The sequence below is a fragment of the Bubalus kerabau genome, chromosome 1 (genome assembly GCF_029407905.1).
Source record: "Bubalus kerabau isolate K-KA32 ecotype Philippines breed swamp buffalo chromosome 1, PCC_UOA_SB_1v2, whole genome shotgun sequence".
Lineage (NCBI taxonomy): Eukaryota > Metazoa > Chordata > Mammalia > Artiodactyla > Bovidae > Bubalus > Bubalus kerabau.
The window spans coordinates 58,002,814-58,024,774 of NC_073624.1; the positions used below are offsets into that span (position 1 = coordinate 58,002,814).

The following is a 21,961-nucleotide window of genomic DNA, read 5'->3' on the forward strand; positions in this document are numbered from 1 at the left end:
TTAAAATATTTTAATAGATGAGCAATATTAACAGGTACTGTTTGGATAAACTTGAACTTTATTTTTTGGCCCTGTTGCTTGTGGGATAGTAGTTCCCTGGCTAGGGATCAAATTCTTGTGTCCTCAGTGCTGAAGGTGCATAACCCTAACCACTGAACCATCAGGAAGTTCCTAAGCTTGAACCTTTGTTATTGCTCCAGTTAAAAAGCTATAATCAGTGCCTTCATAAGTTTTTTTTATTTAAACAAATTTTTAAAATGAATTAATTTATGGCTGTGCATGATCTCCCTTGTTGTGCCCGGGCTTTCTCTAGTTGCAGTGAGTAGGGGCTACTCTCTAGTTGCAGTGCTCAGGTTTCTCATTGGACTGACTTCTCTTGTTGCAGAGCATGGGCTCTAGAGCTCAGTAGTTGTGGCACATGGGCTTAGTTGCCCCACAGCATGTGGAATCTTCCCAGACGAGGAATCAAACCTGTGTCCCCTGCATTGGCAGGCAGATTCTTAACCACTGGACCACCAGAGAACTTCAGTGCCTTTGTAATTTAACCTCAGTGAAAAGCAGGGCAGGAGAAAGACTCTTAATTGGATGTCTGTTTTGTACCCTATAGTTTATGTATTATCTTTAATCCTCACTAAAATCTTTTGAGGTTGGTATTATTTTCTCCACTTTACAGATGAGCAATTTGAGGCAGAGAGATATCACAGCAGGTAGGTTAACTAGAATTCACATCTGTTTGTCTGACTTTAAGGTCTGTGCCCTTTGCAGGTGTTGTCCCTTTGGTATGAACTAAATTGAAAATAGGATTTCTTGTGAATAACATGTTTTAATCATTCCATCTACCACTTTTGCTTGTCTTGTCTTTTTGGGTTTCTGTTGAAGTTTTGTCTTTATCAGAGTTATATATACTCCTTATAAAATACTAAGCCATACAGAAAGTATAAAGATGAAGAAATCTAAAATCTCATCAATCATATGTACTATTGATTTGAGATTTTATAATGCATTTTTTATATAATTGAAATCACAGTATATAATTTTGAACCTTGAATTTTCATCAGGCAGTATAGTGTAACTATTTCTTTATGTAATTGGCAACATATATTACTTGATACCATCTTCCCAGATGGTGCTAGTGGTAAAGAATCTGCCTGCCAGTTTCTGGGTTTGATTCCTGGGTCGGGAAGGAACCCTGGAGTAGGAAATGGCAACTCGTTCCAGTTTTTTTGCCTGGAAAATTCCACAGACAGAAGAGCCAGGTGGGCTGTATTGTCCATGGGGTTGCAAAGAGTTGGACATGGCAGAGCTGTGCACACGTGCGTGCTCGCGCGCGCACACACACACACACACACTACTTGATATTATGTAGGTATAATATATCACAATTAAACGGATTATTATGGATATGTAGGTGCTTTTTTCCTTTTGTAAATATCATTGAGACGAACATTCCTGTACCATAGCCAGTTAAGATGTTGCCTGATTTCTCCACTAATGACTCCTCCCTGCCCAACACTAAAGATATATAGTCAGATGTTGGTATTTATGAGTAACTCAGATTAGTTTTTGTTCATCTGTCCATTTGTCCTTTCTTCCCATCTTCCCCTTCAGTATGGTTACAATATTTTTTTTTAATACAATTAGGTTCATTTTTTTCAAGTTACTTTCAGTTTTAGGTGTTTTCCTCTTCACATTCTTTCTTATTTTGTTTTTTACATATGCAGAATATTAACATGCTTTTCAAAAATCAAAACTATTCAAAGCCAGCTTGTCTTCTTGCGTACTCTGTCTGCTGTCTTCTAATCAAGGGTTTTGTTATATCAGTTGTCTGCCCATCAGTAGTTTTCTTTTTTCTGCATCATTATTGTCCACATACAAGCCTGCTAAATTTTCTCCCAGCTAAAAGAACAAAACTGATTTCTCTCCTACCTCACTGGCCCTTCCTTCTTAATTGCCTTTGTTGGCTCCTTGGCCTCTTAGTGGTCTTTGACCAGTCTTTGAGCCATTTCATTTTTTTGTCTTTATCTTGTAGACATATGTATATAACACTGGTGATTATTAAATTTGTATCTGTAGCTACTGAATAAGATTTGAATATCTAGCTACTTAATTGGTATCTTCTCTTGGATATCTGATAAGCATTTCTTAAACTATTCTAAGCCTAAATTCTGATCCTTTATCCCAAACTTACTTCTCCCTCTCTCTCTTTAACCCAATAATTGGTGACTCTGTCCTTCTCTTTCCTCAGACCAAAAACCTTGGAGCCATCCTTGCCTTCAGTATGTATTATTAAATCCTATTGCTCTAACTTCAGAGTATGTCTTGAATTGTTCCCTTCTTACCACTTCCTACTCTTCCAACTTGATCCAAGGCAACATCTTCTGTTACCTGTATCATTGTAATAGTCTCCTGTCTGGGCTCACTGCTTCTGTCCATGTACTTCTTTCATCTCTTCTCAGTAGAGTGATCCTTAAAAAAATTGTTCTCTTATCCTATTCTAGTCAGAACCGTCTCCAGTCATTCTCATTTTTACTCACAGTAAAAACCAGAGTCCTTAGAGTGGCTTAAAAGGCCCCACATGATCTGGCCCCTGTTATTTCTCTAACTTTATCTCTCTTCATTTTGCTGTTGTTCATTTCCTCCAGCCACCTTGGCCTTTTTGCTATTCCTCAGTCCTGTGTGTTCTTACCTCAAGTTTTTGTCCTTAGCTTTAACTCTGTCTAGAGTATTCTTCCTCTAGATATTTGCATAGCTAGCTCCTTGGCTTTCTTCAGCTCTTTGCCCGTATGTTATCTTTTTAATGAGGCTTTTCCTGTCCACTCTTTTAAAAATGAAAAGATCCTTTGCTTGCACCTCCTATGTTATTTTTGCTTTGCTTTTTCCTCCATAATTATCAGACTCTGACTTATTATGTATTTAACTTTGTAGATATTGGTTAAAATTTATCAAATGACGAATGTGTAATCAGCCCTCTCTTTGTCCTTCAAAAGTTATCTTCTATTTCTCTGGTCTTCTTGCTACATTCCAGATGCTGATCTCTTTTCTGTTCTACTTTATACTGTCTCCTGCCTCAGAACCTTTATATGTTTTATTCCCTCTACTTGGAAAACACTTTCCTGTCCCCTTCTTTTTCTTGCCTAGTTAACTTCTACTACTCATCCTTTAGATATCAGCTCAAAAGTCCCTATTTCAAAGAACCTCTGGATTAAGAACCCCTGCTGTATTCACTCTTAGTCATGCTATTTGATCTCTCTCACCAACTAAACTGAGCACTTCACAAAGGCAGGAACCTTGAGTATACTGCTTGCCAGTGTATGTGTCTGAATAGTGAGGATATATTGAGGATTCAGTAAGTATTGAGTTGGCCAAAAAGTTCGTTCAGATTTTTTTGTTTGACCAACCCAATACTTACTGAATTAGCTCCTTTCAAGCACTAATATTCTGCCTTGAGGCAATGATAGGTCATTCCTATGTGCTTAGAAATGGCAGCCTATCAGGAAACTGTATTTTCAAATCAAACGTGATTCGTGGTAAGTTTGAAACGACTTGGCGTTATTGATCAACTCTGAGTTAAATATGAACTTTATATTGACAAAGTCAATGTGTTGACATCTTGTGAGAAGATATGAATCCAGATAAGATCTGACTAAAGAAATTCTGGTTTGAGTCAATGCAGAAGAATGTGTGTATTGATTCTTATTGGTGTGTGGGGCATGTAAATAACCCAGTACATTTTGTTGCTTTAATATTTAATATCAAAAAAAGGTAGAAGCCTGGCTAACTAATAACTTTTTTGTTAGCTAGTAGTTAACTTTGTCAATAGTTTCACTTTGGAAAAAGTAAAGCTGGGTAAAGTTAGCAGTTTTTTAACCTTTTAGGATTGTGTTAAGAATTAATACATATGAAAATACTTTAAAGTGCATGTGTAATTTATTGTTATTACTAATATCATCTTTATTGGTTGTGACATTGGGCAAACAAGTTGGTTTCTCATTATATTTAATCTTGTAAAAAGTGGGAATAAAAGTAGTATTGACTCTAATGGGTTATCATGAGAATCAGTAATGCATGCACTCAAGGAGAAGAGTCTGGTACCATTAAACCCTTGGAAAATGTTTGCTGTTATTCTGTTATTATTTTCAGTCTCTCTTTTAAGTTTAAGAACTTTCCTTTTTAAATCAATATAGAGAATCTGCATTCTTTAATTAGAATTAAGGGTCAAATCTTTAATGTGACTTTTGGCACTTTCATGGCATGATGAATGGCAGTGGTGGCATCTGCTGCTGCTTCTACTTCTAAAGAGTTATATCTCATTTCCTTTGTGATGGAATTCCAGCTGAGCTATTTCAAATCCTAAAAGATGATGCTGTTAAAGTGCTGCAGTCAATATGCCAGCAAATTTGGAAAACACAGCAGTGGCCACAGGACTGGAAAAGGTCAGTTTTCTACTTCTGCTCTACTGACTATGCTAAAGCCTTTGACCGTGTGGATTACAACAAACTGTGGAAAATTCTTAAAGAGATGGTAATATCAGACGACCTTACATGTCCCTGAGAAGCCTATATGCAGGACAAGAAGCAATAGTTAGACATGGAACAACAGACTGGTTCAAAATTGGGAAAGGAGTAGGTCAAGGCTGTATATTTTCACCCTGCTTATTTAACTTACACAGAGTATATCATGCAAAATGCTGGACTAGATGACTCATAAGCTAGGTTCAAGATTGCCAGGAGAAATATCAATAATCTGAGATATGCAGATGATACCACTTTAATGGCAGAAAGCAGAGGAGCTAAAGAGCCTCTTGATGAGGATGAAAGAGATGAGGGAGAAAGCTGGCTTAAAACTTAACATTCAAAAAACAAAGGCCATGGCTTCCAGTCCCATCACTTCATGGAAAATGGATGGGGAAAAAGAGGAAACAGTGACAGTTATTTTCTTGGGTTCCAGAATCACTGTGGATGGTGACTGTGGCCTTGAAATTGAAAGATACTTGCTCCTTGAAAGAAAAACAGTGACAATCCTAGACAGTGTATTAAAAAATGGAGACATCACTTTGCTGACAAAAGTGCATATAGTCAAAGCTATGGTTTTTCCAGTAGTCATGTATGGATGTGAGAGTTGAATTTAGAAGGCTGAGTGCCGAAGAATTGATGCTTTTGAACTGTGGTGTTGGAGAAGACTCTTGAGAGTCCCTTGGACAGCAAGGAGTTTAAAAACCAGTCAGTCCTAAAGGAAAGCAACCCTGAATATTCATGGAAAAGACTGTTTCTGAAGCTGAAGCTCTGATACTTTGGCCACCTGATGCGAAGGAGCTGAATTATTGGAAAAGACCCTGATGCTAGGAAAGACTGAGGGCAAGAGGAGAAGGGGGTGACAGAGCATGAGTTGGTTGGATGGCATCACTGACTCAATGGACATGAGTTTGAGCAAACTCTGGGAGATAGTGAAGGACAGGGAAGCCTGGTGTGCTGCAGTCCATGGGGTTGCAAAGAGTTGGACTTGACTTAGTGACTGAACAACAACAGTGTTTCCTTACCTCACTTGTGGATTGGTTAGTAAAATAAGAATATTCACTTCTGTGATATTATCTATAGCAAAGTAAAATGTAGTAGAGGCTGGCTCAAATCCTTGCATAATACATGAAAAATAGTAGATACTAATTATTCATAAGTTTGAAAGATAATAAGAACTAGAGCTTGAATGTATCTGGTTCTAAGATATTTAAGTGTATGATGGTGGTTTAGTCACTAAGTCGTGTCCTACCCTTGTGACCCCAGCAACCTCAGTGACCCCAGGGACTGTAGTCTGCCAGGCTCCTTTGTCCATGGGATTTCCCAGGCAAGAATACTGGACTGGGTTGCCATTTCCTTCTCCTGGGAATCTTCCCAATGCATTGATTGAACCCAGGTCTCCCGCACCACAGGCAGATTCTTTACAGCTGAACCACCAGGGAAGCCTATGCTGCTATTACATTCTTTTTTCTTACTATTTACTTATTTTTGTCTGCGCTGGGTCTTTGTTATTGTTCACAGGCTTTCTTTAGTTGCTGTGAGCAGGATCTACTCTTCTTTGCAGTGTGCCGGCTTCTCTTGTTGCAGAGCACAAGCTTGGGTGTGCAGGCTTTAGTAGCTGCACCACACAGGCTCTAGAGCGAGGGCCCAGTAGTTGTGGCCCACGGGCTTAGTTGCCCTGCATCATGTGGCATCTTCCTGGATCAGTGATTGAACCTACACCCCCTTCATTGGCTGCTGCTGCTGCTACTGCTGCTAAGTCGCTTCAGTCGTGTCCGACTCTGTGCGACCCCATAGATGGCAGCCCACCAGGCTCCCCCGTCCCTGGGATTCTCCAGGCAAGAACACTGGAGTGGGTTGCCATGTCCTTCTCCAATGCATGGAAGTGAAAAGTGAAAGTGAAGTCTCTCAGTCGTGTCCGACTCTTCATGACCCCATGGACTGCAGCCTTCCAGGCTCCTCCATCCATGGGATTTTCCAGGCAAGAGTACTAGAGTGGGGTGCCATTGCCTTCTCCACCCTTCATTGGCAGACGGATTCTTAATCACTGGACACCAGCGAAATCCACTATTACATTCTTAATGCTCTGTATATATGCAAGAATGACTCAGCGGTATAGTAACTAACACTAAAATAAATGTCAATATATATTCTCTTTCAGATTTACCAAAAATTTATCTCCTGACAAGATAAATCTTAGTACCCTTAAAGGAGAAGGTGAACTAAAGAATTTGGAGTTGGATGAAGAGGTGCTCCAGAACATGTTGGATTTGCCAACATGGCTTGCTATCAACAAAGTTTTTTGTAATAAAGCATCGATTAGGGTGAGACTTTGATATTTGTGCAAGGCATTTTCTGTTTTCATTTTACTTATTTCATCCCTGTCATTTAAAATAAATATTTCCTTTTCTGTATTATTTATTAATTTATTAATTTTATTGAAAATTTAATATTCATATTTAAGCAATATTGATAGTTTATTAAAATAATTTTTAAAATTTGGTACATATTTTAAGTTTTCTTCATAGGATTTGTTGTTAAATGGGACAGCTTAAATTTGTAGTAAGTAGAGTCTACTTCAAATGAAGGCATAAGGACTGATAAGTTATCTTATTCTGGACATTATACTTTTATTTGAAATTTTGTCTCTTTTCCCCATTTGTTTCTTATTTTGATAATTTTAAAGTTTTTTTAAATATTATTCCTGCTTATTAAAACTTAAGCTTTTTTATTATCTTTAATCATATCATATCACTTCTTTGTCTTGAAGATTAGGCTTAGTTTGAGAGCCTACTCAGTAAAAATACTGCATGCTAAAATTAAAATTGGGCGATACAGAAAAGATTGTGGAAAGTTTGCTATATCCTTTAATGATCACCTTTAATTTTTGTTCTGTCTTCCATAAACCCAAATGTCTTCAAAAAATATTATCCTTAATATAGAATTTATTTGAACATTATTTATTTGATATTACTTCCATTTAACATTAATGGTCTCACTTTTATGTTTGTCTTGAATATCTACAAGGAAATTGGCTGGAATTCTAGAATTTAAAAAATTATTAAATGAGCAAAACACTGATTAAGCTTTGCTGGGAATTCTTAAAGTATAAAATCAAAATGTATTTTCAGAACTGGAGAAAAAAACCATATTATTTTTTAGATAATATTAATGTTAGTAGAACCTGAAATTTTTATTTAAAAAGATGACCAAGAAAATAAGGATAATAATCTTTTTTAAAATAAAATAGGTGTAGCTGATTTCAAGAATATAAATGAATTGTTCAGTTTAAGTCATCTGATATAATTTGATATGTCTGTCACGATGTTAAGGAAACATCTGTGTTGATTACTGTTTTAAATTACTTTTTTGATGATTCATTTTAAAGAAAAATTTTCTTTTATAGATACCATGGACAAAATTGAAAACACATCCCATCTGTTTGGTAAGTTCTGAATTGCCTCAGAAATAAGCATTTATATTTGTGTATAATTACTCTGTTAATATTTTGTTTCTTAGAAACATAATCTTATGGCTTTGTGAGCATTTGTTCTATTTTGATAGTATTTAGTTTTCTCAGTCTTTAAATGGGAAATTTAAACTTTAAAATGAGAGGGTCTTTAAAGTTCTTCAGGTCTAGAATATTATATTTTAAATTAGTATATTTTATTGTATCTTTTAACTCTTTATTGACATACTGTGGGCTTCTTCTTTTAATAAAGTTTGATCCAGATTTTCTGTTTCTGCTTTTACTGATCTAATATGTGATATATTCTTTAATGTACTTTACTGTTTAAGGAAAGTTGATTATTTGGCCATTTACTGATTCATTCATTCCGCCAAAACTTACTGAATGCTTCCCCTCTGCCCTGAGGGAACATATATTTTTATAAGGAGACTGACAGTGAACAAGTAAACAACACAAGGCAGCTTCAGACAAGTTCAATATTAAGTAGAGAATGAAGAGATGACTGGAGATGTGTTAGTGATGACTACTAAGGATATTTGATCTTTCTTCAAGAAAAACTTAGCCTGAGGAATTTTTTCATTATGAGTGTTTATTTTTTCATATTTTTGTATATTTCATATTTTTTATAGTTACATGTTTTAAATCTCATGTTTTAGGTTGGGAGAAGCTTTTAGAGGTTGTTTAGTCCTATTTACAAATAAGTAATCTATCAATTAGTAATGTACATTCTGAGGTTAGCAATTATGCTTCTGTGAAACCTAATGGTCTCAGCAGTATATGGCTACTGCTGCTGCTGCTGGTAAGTCACTTCAGTTGTGTCCGACTGTTCGACTCCATAGATGGCAGCCCACCAGGCTCCCCCGTCCCTGGGATTCTCCAGGCAAGAACACTGGAGTGGGTTGCCATGTCCTTCTCCAATGCATGAAAGTGAAAAGTGAAAGTGAAGTCGCTCAGTTGTGTCTGACTCTTAGCGACCCCATGGACTGCAGCCCACCAAGCTCCTCCATCCATGGGATTTTCCAGGCAAGAGTACTGGAGTGGGGTGCCATCACCTTCTCTGATATGGCTACTACTTACAGTTTTTTCCTCCTGTACTCCTGTAATAAGCTTTTCCAGAAGATAATAAGTGCCTTGAGAAAGGACTGAGCATTTTCTCTTTTTAGACCTTTAGAGAGACATTTAAAATGTCTTTGCTTTATTTTCTTTGCTCCTAAAGAAGTGAATGAGAAAGTAGTCTTAAATGATATCCTTATACATAAAATATCTAATGTTTATATTTTAAATGTATTTTTATTAGTCCTTGGATAAAGTAATAATGGAAATGAGTACATGTGAAGAACCACGAAACCCAAATGGCCCATCACCAATTGCAACTGCTTCAGGACAAAGGTAAGCTATCCATTAATATGTATGATTGGCAAAGGGATTCTATAGTCAGCTCTGTTATCTGCAGTAATAGGACATAAAATAAAATTTCCTAGCCTCAGTCTCTATTTCAGTCACTCCTCCCATCAAACATTTTATAGTTTTAGTAAAACATTTTGCAAAAGTAGCAGAATTGATTTTTAGCCTCTTTCATTTATCTTGCTTTCCTTGATATTAAATAATAATGATCAGTCAAAGGCAGAACAGCAGCAGAAAATGGAAGAAGAGCTTAGGCATTCTATAAATCAGATAGTCTCTTATTTGATCTCTGAACACTTTCTCTGCATAACATTTGTTCTGTGCATCAGTGGACCTTTTATGACTCTTAAGAGTTAAGTTGATGCCTTAAGAAAGTATAGACCTTTTGGGTTACTCTAAAATTCATTAAATACAGAATACTCACACTTTATACAGATTGAATTTTGATAGATAAAAACCAGATGCTAATAAAGTAGAAGCTTGTAAAGGAGAGCATTTCACAAAGCCATCTTGAAAAGTTAGAGTGGTTCTTAAAAAATAGTGGTTCTAAAAAAATAGGTTCTTAAAAATTTGCCTATTTATCTTTGCATTCAGTAAATTTGAATCTTGTTTTATATATAATTTATTCAAAACAGATTTTCTGCACTATTTTTGGGTGGTACAGGTATTCATGTAAAAAGTTTACATAGATTTTAATGTGATTAGTGCCTCCTCAAGTTGTACAGCATGGCAGCTCTGGACATTTTCAGTATTCTAGGTGCTGTGTAGAGCCAGTGATATACTCTTCTTGAGACTGAACGTGCACATACAGGTATACACACATACTCTCTCTCACATTTTCCTTCTCTTTTACCAAGGTTGAACCATCTTTATATTAATGCATTCTGTGAGAATACCTACAGTCTGATCAGTGACTTTTCACATGGGAATTGAATGGTGATCCATCCACTGCTGAGAGTTTACTGAAAGCCAGATTTATCACATATACAGTTTATATTTGGGCTATAGGTAATAGTGATGGGGAAAAGAGCTTTCATATTAACATTTTTGTAGTTTATGTATTTTCCAGTAATTTGAGATTTAAAATTTAGATTATGATTTCAGGTCAGGTAAAGTAGGTTGGAGCAGTTGATCTTAAAATTGGCTGGTCAGAAATATTGGAGAAAAAGGTGCAAGTGAAAGTCCTTTAGTCGTGTCTGACTCTTTGCAACCCGATGGACTATACAGTCCATGGAAAACTCCAGGTTCAAATACTGGTGTGGGTAGCCATTCCCTTCTCCAGGGGATCTTCCCAACCTAGGGATCGGACCCAGGTCTCCTACATTACAGGCGAATTGCTTACCAGCTGAGCCACCAGGGAAGCCCAGGTAGGAGCAGTTGATCTTAAAATTGGCTAGTCAGAAATATTAGAAAAACCTGAGATGTTTGTAAGACTATTAAAAGGGCAAAAGTAGATTAGGAAAGTTGTTATAAACAAATGATTTAATTAGGTGTGGCACAAATTAGGTATTATTGTATGAGAAGCGAAAAGCAAAGGAGAAAAGGAAAGATACAAGCATCTGAATGCAGAGTTCCAAAGAATAGCAAGAAGAGATAAGAAAGCCTTCCTCAGCCAGCAATGCAAAGAAATAGAGGAAAACAACAGAATGGGAAAAACTAGAGATCTCTTCAAGAAAATTAGAGATACCAAGGGGACATTTCATGCAAAGATGGGCTCGATAAAGGACAGAAATGGTAGGGACCTAACAGAAGCAGAAGATATTAAGAAGAGGTGGCAAGAATACACAGAAGAACTGTACAAAAAAGATTTTCACGACCCAGATAATCATGATGGTGTGATCACTCACCTAGAGCCAGACATACTGGAATGTGAAGTCAAGTGGGCCTTAGAAAGCATCACTACGAACAAAGCTAGTGGAGGTGATGGAATTCCAGTTGAGCTATTTCAAATCCTGAAAGATGATGCTGTGAACGTGCTGCACTCAATATGCCAGCAAATTTGGAAAACTCAGCAGTGGCCACAGGACTGGAAAAGGTCAGTTTTCATTCCAATCCCAAAGAAAGGCAATGCCAAAGAATGCTCAAACTACTGTACAATTGCACTTCTTTCACAGGCTAGTAAAGTAATGCTCAAAATTCTCCAAGCCAGGCTTCAGCAATATGTGAACTGTGAACTTCCTGATGTTCAAGCTGGTTTTAGAAAAAGCAGAGGAACCAGAGATCAAATTGCCAACATCTGCTGGATCATGGAAAAAGCAAGCGAGTTCCAGAAAAACATCTATTTCTGCTTTATTGACTATGCCAAAGCCTTTGACTGTGTGGATCACGATAAACTGTGGAAAATTGGGAAAGAGATGGGAATACCAGACCACCTGACCTGCCTCTTGAGAAACCTATATGCAGGTCAGGAAGCAACAGTTAGAACTGGACATGGAACAACAGACTGGTTCCAAATGGGAAAAGGAGTACATCAAGGCTGTATATTGTCACCCTGCTTATTTAACTTATATGCAGAGTACATGATGAGAAATGCTGGACTGGAGGAAACACAAGCTGGAATCAAGATTGCCGGGAGAAGTATCAATAACCTCAGATATGCAGATGACACCACCCTTATGGCAGAAAGTGAAGAGGAACTAAAAAGCCTCTTGATGAAAGTGAAAGAGGAGAGTGAAAAAGTTGGCTTAAAGCTCAACATTCAGAAAACGAAGATCATGGCATCCGGTCCCACCACTTCATGGGAAATAGATGGGGAAACCGTGGAAACAGTGTCAGACTTTATTTTGGGGGGCTCCAAAATCACTGCAGATGGTGACTGCAGCCATGAAATTAAAAGACGCTTACTCCTTGGAAGGAAAGTTATGACCAACTTAGATAGCATATTGAAAAGCAGAGACGTTACTTTGCCAACAAAGGTCCGTCTAGTCAAGGCTATGGTTTTTCCAGTGGTCATGTATGGATGTGAGAGTTGGACTGTGAAGAAAGCTGAGCGCCGAAGAATTGCTGCTTTTAAACTGTGGTGTTGGAGAAGACTCTTTGAGAATCCCTTGGACTGCAAGGAGATCCAACCAGTCCATTCTGAAGATCAGCCCTGGGATTTCTTTGGAGGGAATGATGCTGAAGCGGAAACTCCAGTACTTTGGCCACCTCATGCGAAGAGTTGACTCATTGGAAAAGACTCTGATGGTGGGAGGGACTGGGGGCAGGAGGAGAAGGGGACGACAGAGGATGAGATGGCTGGATGGCATCACGGACTCGATGGACGTGAGTCTGAGTGAACTCCGGGAGTTGTTGATGGACAGGGAGCCCTGGTGTGCTGCAATTCATGGGGTCGCAAAGAGTGGGACACGACTGACTGAACTGAACTGAACTGAAGCAGTTGACAGTCTATTTCCTGGTTCATGTTTTTATAGTACCAACAAGCTTTATAATTTTGGCTTTGTGTGTTAATCTATTTCTATGTTTTCCACACTTGCCAAATTGTAAGTCATTTAGGGTGCTTATAAAAATCTACAGGGTTTTTTAGGCTCCTTTTTTGAAATTAATGATTCATTAGGTCTAGAATGGTTGTCAAGAATATGAATATATATCTTCAATTCTTTATAGTCATGTAATTTAGGAAAAAACAGATCCATTTGATTTTGTTTATAGCTAAGTGATTAAAGTAGAGGGAAATCAACAATGAATAGGCTGGCCCTTCCTTCTTTGTAGGACCTGTAAGCCAACAGTGCTCCCATAGACTGGTAGTTTAGTAAACTTTGTAAGTTCAGGGATTTGATTTTTCACTTCACATGGAGATAGATGTCTATGTGGAGATTAACCAAACTCAGAAGACATTTTTGTAAACTGAGATTTAGTTTATACTGGATGATATAATCAGAAAGATGTAGACTTTAGTCACTGATTCAGCCTTTAGCCTTCTGATGGTAAATTCTCCAATACAATTATAAAACTTTTTAATGTGCATAGATTAGAGTAGATGGGTTTGAACATTCCAAAGGATATTCTCAGATAATTATTATAAAAATATTCCTGCAACTCCAGAAGTATTTCTAAGTGACCAATATTTGTTCTTAGGGTCATAATAACTCTTCCCAAATAACATGTTGTTTAAAGACCACAGCAACCTTTTGAAATAGGTATTATTTTCATTTTACAAGTGAGGAAACTGAGGTTCATAGACTTCCAATAGTATTAATAATACCATAATACTACTATTTTTAATACTACAAATAATACTTAAACCTTTTAAAGTATCATGAGTCCAGGGATGGTCTTCTTGCTTCATATGCATTATTTCATACAGTCCAAATGTAAGCTACAAAGTATATCTTAATTTAAAAGATAAGTCATCTGAATTTTAGGAAAGATAAGTAATTTTATTTATTCATTAGGATAGTAAACCAAGAAGCATAGCAGGTATAGAGGAACAATGTGCATGATCAGTAAAAATGATGACCTCACTTTATGGATGTTGGCTTTGAAATATGTGAGAAGCAGCCAAGTAGAGCTATCTGATGGACATTTGAATTTTACAGTCTGAAGTTTCAGCAAGAAATCTGATACAGATTTTGGAATAATGGTCATGATTGAAGTAAGGTGCCAATTTTGCAAAAACTTTCACCACCCCCCTGCAAAAATGTATCAGTAGTCTAGTCTGTATTTAAGTCTTGCTGTACTTATTATTTTTAAAAACTTTTTTTTTTTTGTATTGGAGTACAGCCGATTAACAATGTTATGATAGTTTCAGGTGGACAGCAGAGGGACTCAGCCATACATGTATACTTAAATATATATACTTATTCTTGAAACATGACCTTTATTGTTTCTCTGTGTCTTTGCTCGTGCTTTTTCCTCTTTTAAGATTTTCCTTCCTTCTTATCTCTCCTTGAGAAAAGTTCATCTTTCTTTTCTGGATGTATTTCTCATGAATTATAAACAGTTTCTTCCTCTACCAAGTGTACCAATGATTCCTTTTAAAAAAGCACCTAAAGACAAACTCCCTCATGTTTCAGTTACTAGGATATGTTTTTTTTTTTCCTCCCCAAGTAACTGTCAAGCCCTGTAATGCCACAACTCTGTTTTGGTTTTCTTAGGTCCTCGCATTGTTCACATAGTAGATGCTCCATAAATATTTACTGAATTGAATTATATAATGTGAACTTTTTCTGGCCTTATCCCTAAACTACGAGATTATATTCCAGTTGGCCTCTACAGCTTTCTTTGTGTCAGGAATTTAGCCGTCTTATTTACTTTATTGATGCCAGTTCTCTGCATTAATGCTTTTTAAAGCAGGCAACTTTGGATGGCGATTATAATAATTTAGAGAGACCAATTTTAAAAACCTTTAGCATTTTGAAATAGCATTTTTTTTTTTTTGGTAACTTACATGTAACCAGACTAGATTGTTTTAACAAAAATTTTTTTTGTTAAACAAAAATGAGTAATATGGCAATTTGTGTACTTGTGTGAGAATATTAACAGAAAACTTCTTCACTTTTAATGATTTATTTTTGGCTTTAATGCAATATATTTTGCTTTGCTTTCCCAGTGAATACGGCTTTGCTGAAAAAGTAGTTGAAGGAATTACTGTTTCTGTAAATTCTATTGTCATTCGCATTGGAGCAAAAGCCTTTAATGCCTCCTTTGAACTTTCCCAGCTAAGAATCTATAGTGTAAATGCAAACTGGGAACATGGAGATTTAAGATTTACTCGTATTCAAGATCCACAGAGAGGAGAGGTAAAGATTGTATTTTTCTTTCGTTTAAAAATGCTTTAGCATTGATTAATATTAAAGTACATTTAAAATAATTACTTTTTATGGTTGCTTATATTCACATACTACTAGATTTACTTTTTCCTGTAAACTATACTTTTCTTTATATTATTTTTGTTTAACTATAAAATGTACATTTTTAATGTTTTTACTGTAGTCTTTCAACTTACAGAGTTAATGAGTCCTATTTTAACTTCTAAGCTACTCAGAATTGAATTTTAAATTTAAAAAATTAAAATATGTTTTGTTAAATTCTTTTTGGTTACATAATTCAAATGTTCTTTGTGTTTTATATTAAAATTAAATTACTTAGAATAAAAGTGTCAGCAGCTTTACAGATGATGAATATAATTATGGAGATGTGTTACTGAATTTGAAAGTGTATAAATAAAAGTAAAAGCATAATGAATAGATCTAGAATATCATGTGAAAATTTGTTAAGAGATACATTTTCTTTTTTGGCTGCACTTGGTCTTCATTGCAGTATGAGTGCTTTTCTTGAGTTGTGACACACAGGGTCTTCTCTCGTTGCAGCCCACAGGCTTCTCTAATTGGCTCAGGGGCTTAGTTGCTCTGCGACATGTGTTGCTTCATGGCACATGGGATCTTAGTTCCCTGACTAGGAATCGAATCCATGTGCCCTGAATTAGAAGGTGGATTCTTACAATCAGACCACCAGAGAAATCCCACAAGATACATTTTTGTAACAACTTTTTTGTTTTTATAAATCTACATTTTTTCTTATTCCATTTTGTGTTTGTGAAGCTAATCTCTTGTTTTCCCTTTAGGTTTTGACCTTTAAGGAAATAAATTGGCAGATGATTCGAATAGAGGCAGATGCTACCCAAAGCTCACATCTTGAAATTATGTTTGCTCCTGTTCGATTAATAACCAACCAATCAAAAATCAGAGTCACACTTAAAAGAAGAGTAAGTCAACAGAGTTACCTTTTGATTCATGTGCTAACTATTGGAATTGATGAAAAATTTTAAATTATTTATAGGTGAAACATTGGCATATTAAAACAGTGCAAAAATAAAAGGAAATAATAGTGCCTTAAGCAATATTTGAAGAAATCTGTTGTGATGATAGCATTAGGTTTAATATTAGTATTTTTATTTTTGATAAATTGAATAGATTTCTCAGTTACAAAATATTTATTGAATAGTAGCTATTTTATAATTTTATGTCTCCTATTGAATATTCCTCAGGAGTGGGTAAACAGTAAAGTCTTCACTATTAGTAACCAAAACTACTAGTTTTAGAAGGCTATTAAGATATGACTGGATATTTAGATAAATATGGAAGATAGCTGCTTAAGAATGTCAGCATTTGAAAATCCACCATAGACTAGGATGAAATTTAATGTGGGAAAGTAATCACTTTTTAAAAAATGTGGCTCAATTGAAAGAATTTTTCAGAGTATGACACTTAATACAAATATCGTGAAATGTGGTTACAATAGCATTTTAGTTTTTAATTAATTTTAATGCCTCCTTTTCTACTAGAATTACAGTGGACCCTTAAACCACACAGTTTTGAGCTGTATGGGTCCACTTATATGTGGATATTTTTCAATAATATATACTCAGTACTACATGGTCCAGGTTGGTTGGACCTGAGGATGCAGAGGAACCCTGGATATGGAGGAACCTTGGATACAGAGGGCCAACTATAAGTTATATGCATTAACCCCTGCATTGTTCAGGGGTCAGTTGGGGTTGCATTAATGTTGATAGTTACATGATTTTAGCTATAAATGCAGAATTAAATTATATAAATGCTTATACCTATGTAACATGTACCTGTTAAGGTAAAGGAACCTGTCAGTCTTTTTTTTTACCACTGTATCTCCAATACTAGGAAATATTTCTTCCATATTATAGGAACTCAACAAATACTTGGTGATAAAGGAAGCGTTTATTTAAATCATTGAAAAAATTTTAACTTTTAAAAAATACAAGTGCATTCTAAGTTTTATTACTTGGCTTAATTTTATGAATCATTTTTTCCTGACAGTTAAAGGACTGCAATGTCATTGCAACAAAGTTAGTTCTAATATTGGATGACTTATTATGGGTTTTAACGGATTCCCAATTGAAGGCTATGGTACAATATGCAAAATCTCTTAGTGAAGCAATAGAAAAATCAACAGAACAAAGGAAGAGTATGGCTCCTGAACCTACACAGGTATGTTATTAAATGTTAATAGGAAAAACACTTCACTTTACATGTAAGTGGTTTCAAAACCAGAATGGTTAGTTGTTGTTTTCTCTATGTGAAATAGATTATAATACTTTGAGTCCAAAAATTTTCTTATATATCAAATATATTTCTGTCTATATAGTACATATCTTATTTGCAAGTCTGTGCTTAGTTTTTTTTTTCCTAAAAAGAAAAAGTTTTCTAACCTTTCCTAGTACTAAATACTGAGAATTTAACATGAAGATTTTTGTAGAAGGGAAATTGGAAATCCCAGTGTGTAGTGTCTTTTGATAATTTTATGAGTACGATTGACTTTTTATATCTATCCAATAAAAACTTAATGGATATTGTGAAATCATACTTCTATGAATTATTTCATTGGAAATAGAGTAATTACATGTTAGATGTGTACTTTGTTGGTGATCTGGCTGATACGTGGTAATTTAAGCTTTATTGTGACTGTCAAAATGTCATTGTTTACTGCCTGCCTGCTTTGTCATCAGGTGCAGGGCTAGATGCTGCTGATGTAAAAATAAATATTTTCTGAACCTGCCCTCAAGGATCTCAGAATGTAATGGGGAATTAAATGTAAAACAGATCATTGCAGTCCAACATAAATGCTAGAGTGCAGAATTAAAAATGGGGATGAGGGACTTCCCTGGTGGTACAGTGGATAAGAATTTGCCTGCCAGTGCAGTAGATGTGGGTTTGATCCCTGGTCCAGAAGGAAATGGCAGCTCACTCTAGTATCCTTGCCTGGTAAATCCCATGGATGGAGGAGCCTGGCGGACTTCAGTCTTTAGAGTCGGACACAACTGAGCAACTGAACAACAAGAACAACTGGGAAGATTCCACATTCAGTGGAGCAACTGAGCACGTGCGCCACAGCTACTGAGCCTGCGCCCTGGAGCATGTGAGCCGTAACTACTGCAGCCCCCATGCCTGGAGCCTGTGCTCTGCAACAGGAGACGCCACTGCAATGAGAAGCCCGTACACCACAACAGTGAGTAGCCCCCTGCTCACGGCAACTAGAGAAAGCCTGCACACAGCAATGAAGTCTCAGAGCAGCCAAAAAAAAGAGGGATGAGGAGATTATAGAAGGATAGAGAAGTTTTAATCAACTGCTTGTGGATGGACTTTGGAAAGGTTTCACAAAGAGGATAATGAAGTTAAGTCTGAAAAATGAGTGGGAGTTCACAGATGAGAAAAAGGATATTTCAAATGAGGAAATAGAATCTACAAAAGTATGATGGTGATAGAGAGCATGGTATTATCTGATACAGATAAGGGGTTTAGTGTTACTAGAGCTTTATTTTTGAGAGTGATGTTATACATGCCTTGTGAATATGTGACAGCATCCCAAGTTTTAAGAAAATTGTTTCACATCTTCCATTTTGATGTATAGTCTTTCTTGTGTTAAGATGTCAGTCTGGTTTTCCAGTTCCATAATTACTCCTATCCTAGTATCCTACTTTACAAATGAAAAGCATTCTTCTTACTCATCCTGGTTCTTACTGTGATAGATTTGTCACAGGTGGATGGTGAGGCAGGCAGGAGGGTTTTGACTAAAAAATCTCTGGGAAATGACAGGCAATTTGAAATATTGCTGTCCATGTTGGATGTGAATGACCAGTGACAAACTAACACATTAGATGATTTCCACTTCTTTGCTTTCAACATGTTTGAAGGAAGATTTAATAAATGTCTGCTGCTAGACTATTAAAAACAATCTTTTTACAGTAGATCACTATGTGAATCCTGGCAGGTAACTTGAAAGAGTTCAAAGGATCATGTTGCTTTGCTAAAATAAAGTTGATTTAATTCCAGCCTACCTATTGATGTGAACAAAGTTTCCCAGAGCTTTAAGCTAAATTGATGGTGAATCCTTTATCATTCTACCAAATAATTAATATTTATCCAATAAGATGTCTTCATATATAATTCTGTGTGGGAACCTAATTTTAAAAGTTTGATGAACTGAGTACTGGATCACAGCATAGAATAGGGTTTTCCTAGGGAAGTAAGCAGAAGTGGCCACTAGACATGATGGGCATTATATGTTTACTTTTCCCATGGGCATACAGAAGTCAATGGAAGTTTTTAAATAGGAAACAAAAGTTAAGTATGACGTGGTATTATAAGAGGGTAGATTGAAGAGTAGGAAGGCTGCCACTCTAGGGAAGGGGTAGACTTGAATCTCTAGTAATGGTTTGAAAGAAGAAAAAACAAGCCAAATTGGGGAAAGATATTTGAGTGTTTTATCAGTTGAGGATAGAGAAGAGAGAAAAGTTGAAAACTTCTTGAACAATTAGTAATTCCATTAACCAGAAGAATAAGTACAGAAGGAAGCAGGTTTGATTAGGGGACGTAAGGCTAAGAAAAGGTAATAATGAGTTCCATTTTGGAGTGGAAAAAAATAATTTAGGAAGTACAGGAGGTAATATTTTGCAGTATTACCATCATAACACTAGCCTGTTAAAGCTTGCAATGACGATTCGTGTATTATAATTTAGGATGTCATTAACAGAGATGATAATTGAAATGAAAGATCAACAAAGTGTTGATGTTACTATAGCTTATTTATGCAATATGTAGATAGATGTCTTTATATAAAATAGAATATAGATTAGGAAGCTATATAAAGATACAGGTTAGGAAATGAGAAACAAGGACAAAATTCTATAATGCTACTACCATGACAAAACCATTGTTAGCATTTTGAGGTTATTTCCTTACAGAGTTTTTTTTTGCCTAAGCATCTGCATTATTTCATAGTTTAGAAAGGATGTAATAGCAAATGGCTATAGTTTTCTTCCATGTCATTAGTATTTAGTTAGTCTTTTTTTGTCACTCCTTAATATTTTATAGTAGTTACACTTAGCCATTGACATTGCTGTGGAGTTTATTTCTTCGGTGGTAGTTGTCACATCACTATTTTAGGTATCATTTAAGATAACAAGAGTATGCATTAGAGAGTGAAGTAGTTGTGTTCCTTTGCTCAACTTAGAACTTGAGAGCTTTGCAAACTTGAAAATTAAGAATTTTTTAAAGATTATTCATGAGGCAAGAGTTTATAATGGCACACGTTCCCTCCTACAAATAGCATCCAAAAGCCTGAATGTACCTTAGTACAAAGAAAAGAGTTTGTAGGGAGATTAATGCTTATGTTTTTATTTGTATCAGTATTTGTCTTGATGAAAGACAGGAAACATAATTAAAGCAATACTGGAGAGTGTTTTCTTTCAAAATATTACCATCATAGACATAAATAATAGTCTATAACAGAAGCAGAAGATATTAAGAAGAGGTGGCAAAAATACACAGAAGAACTGTACAAAAAAGATCTTCATGACCAAGATAATCACAATGGTGTGATCACTCACTTAGAGCCAGGCAGGCATCCTGGAATGTGAATTCAAATGGGCCTTAGAAAGCATCACTATGAACAAAGCTAGTGGAGGTGATGGAATTCCAGTTGAGCTATTTCAAATCCTGAAAGATGATGGTGTGAAGGTGCTGCACTCAATATGCCAGCAAATTTGGAAAACTCAGCAGTGGCCATAGGACTGGAAAAGGTCAGTTTTCATTCCAGTCTCAAAGAAAGGCAATGCCAAAGAATGCTCAAACTACTGCATAATTGCACTTATCTCACACGCTAGTAAAGTAATGCTCAAAGTTCTCCAAGCCAGGCTTCAGCAATACGTGAACCGTGAACTTCCAGATGTTCAAGCTGGTTTTAGAAAAGGCAGAGGAACCAGAGATCAAATTGCCAACATCAGCTGGATCATGGAAAAACCAGGAGAGTTCCAGAAAAATATCTATTTCTGTTTTATTGACTATACCAAAGCCTTTGACTGTGTGGACCATAATAAACTGTGGAAAATTCTGAAAGAGATGGGAATACCAGACCACCTGACCTGCCTCTTGATATATCTGTATGCAGGTCAGGAAGCAACAGTTAGAACTGGACATGGAACAACAGACTGGTTCCAAATAGGAAAAGGAGTACTTCAAGGCTGTATATTGTCACCCTGCTTACTTAACTTATATGCAGAGTACATCATGAGGAACGCTGGGCTGGAAGAAGCACAAGCTGGAATCAAGATTGCTGGGAGAAATATCAATAACCTCAGATATGCAGATGACACCACCCTTATGGCAGAAAGTGAAGAGGAACTCAAAAGCCTCCTGATGAAAGTGAAAGAGGAGAGTGAAAAAGTTGGCTTAAAGCTCAACATTCAGAAAACGAAGATCATGGCATCTGGTCCCATCACTTTATGGGAAATAGATGGGAAAAACAGTGGAAACAGTGTCAGACTTTATTTTTCTGGGCCCCAAAATCACTGCAGATGGTGACTGCAGCCATGAAATTAAAAGACGCTTACTCCTTGGAAGGAAGGTTATGACCAACCTAGATAGCATATTCAAAAGCAGAGACATTACTTTGCCAACAAAGGTTCGTCTAGTCAAGGCTATGGTTTTTCCAGTGGTCATGTATGGATGTGAGAGTTGGACTGTGAAGAAAGCTGAGCGCCGAAGAATTGATTCTTTTGAACTGTGGTGTTTGAGAAGACTCATGAGAGTCCCTTGGACTG

At 36.3% G+C, this 21,961-nt stretch overlaps 1 protein-coding gene across 7 annotated transcripts in view; it reads left to right on the plus strand.

Annotated features, from left to right (window-relative positions):
* BLTP3B (bridge-like lipid transfer protein family member 3B) overlaps positions 1-21,961 on the plus strand; it is an 88,722-nt gene that overhangs the window by 25,830 nt on the left and 40,931 nt on the right. For 6 of the 7 annotated variants that reach the window (XM_055576207.1, XM_055576191.1, XM_055576199.1 and 3 more), the window contains 6 exons: positions 6,673-6,835; positions 7,918-7,956; positions 9,278-9,369; positions 14,936-15,125; positions 15,950-16,090; positions 17,181-17,351. In XM_055576207.1, the coding sequence (XP_055432182.1) occupies positions 6,773-6,835; positions 7,918-7,956; positions 9,278-9,369; positions 14,936-15,125; positions 15,950-16,090; positions 17,181-17,351 (696 nt within the window). In that variant the 5' untranslated portion in view covers positions 6,673-6,772. Of the gene's footprint in view, positions 1-4,333; positions 4,434-6,672; positions 6,836-7,917; positions 7,957-9,277; positions 9,370-14,935; positions 15,126-15,949; positions 16,091-17,180; positions 17,352-21,961 lie in introns of all 7 variants that reach the window. The other variant, XM_055576225.1, reaches the window with a different exon arrangement.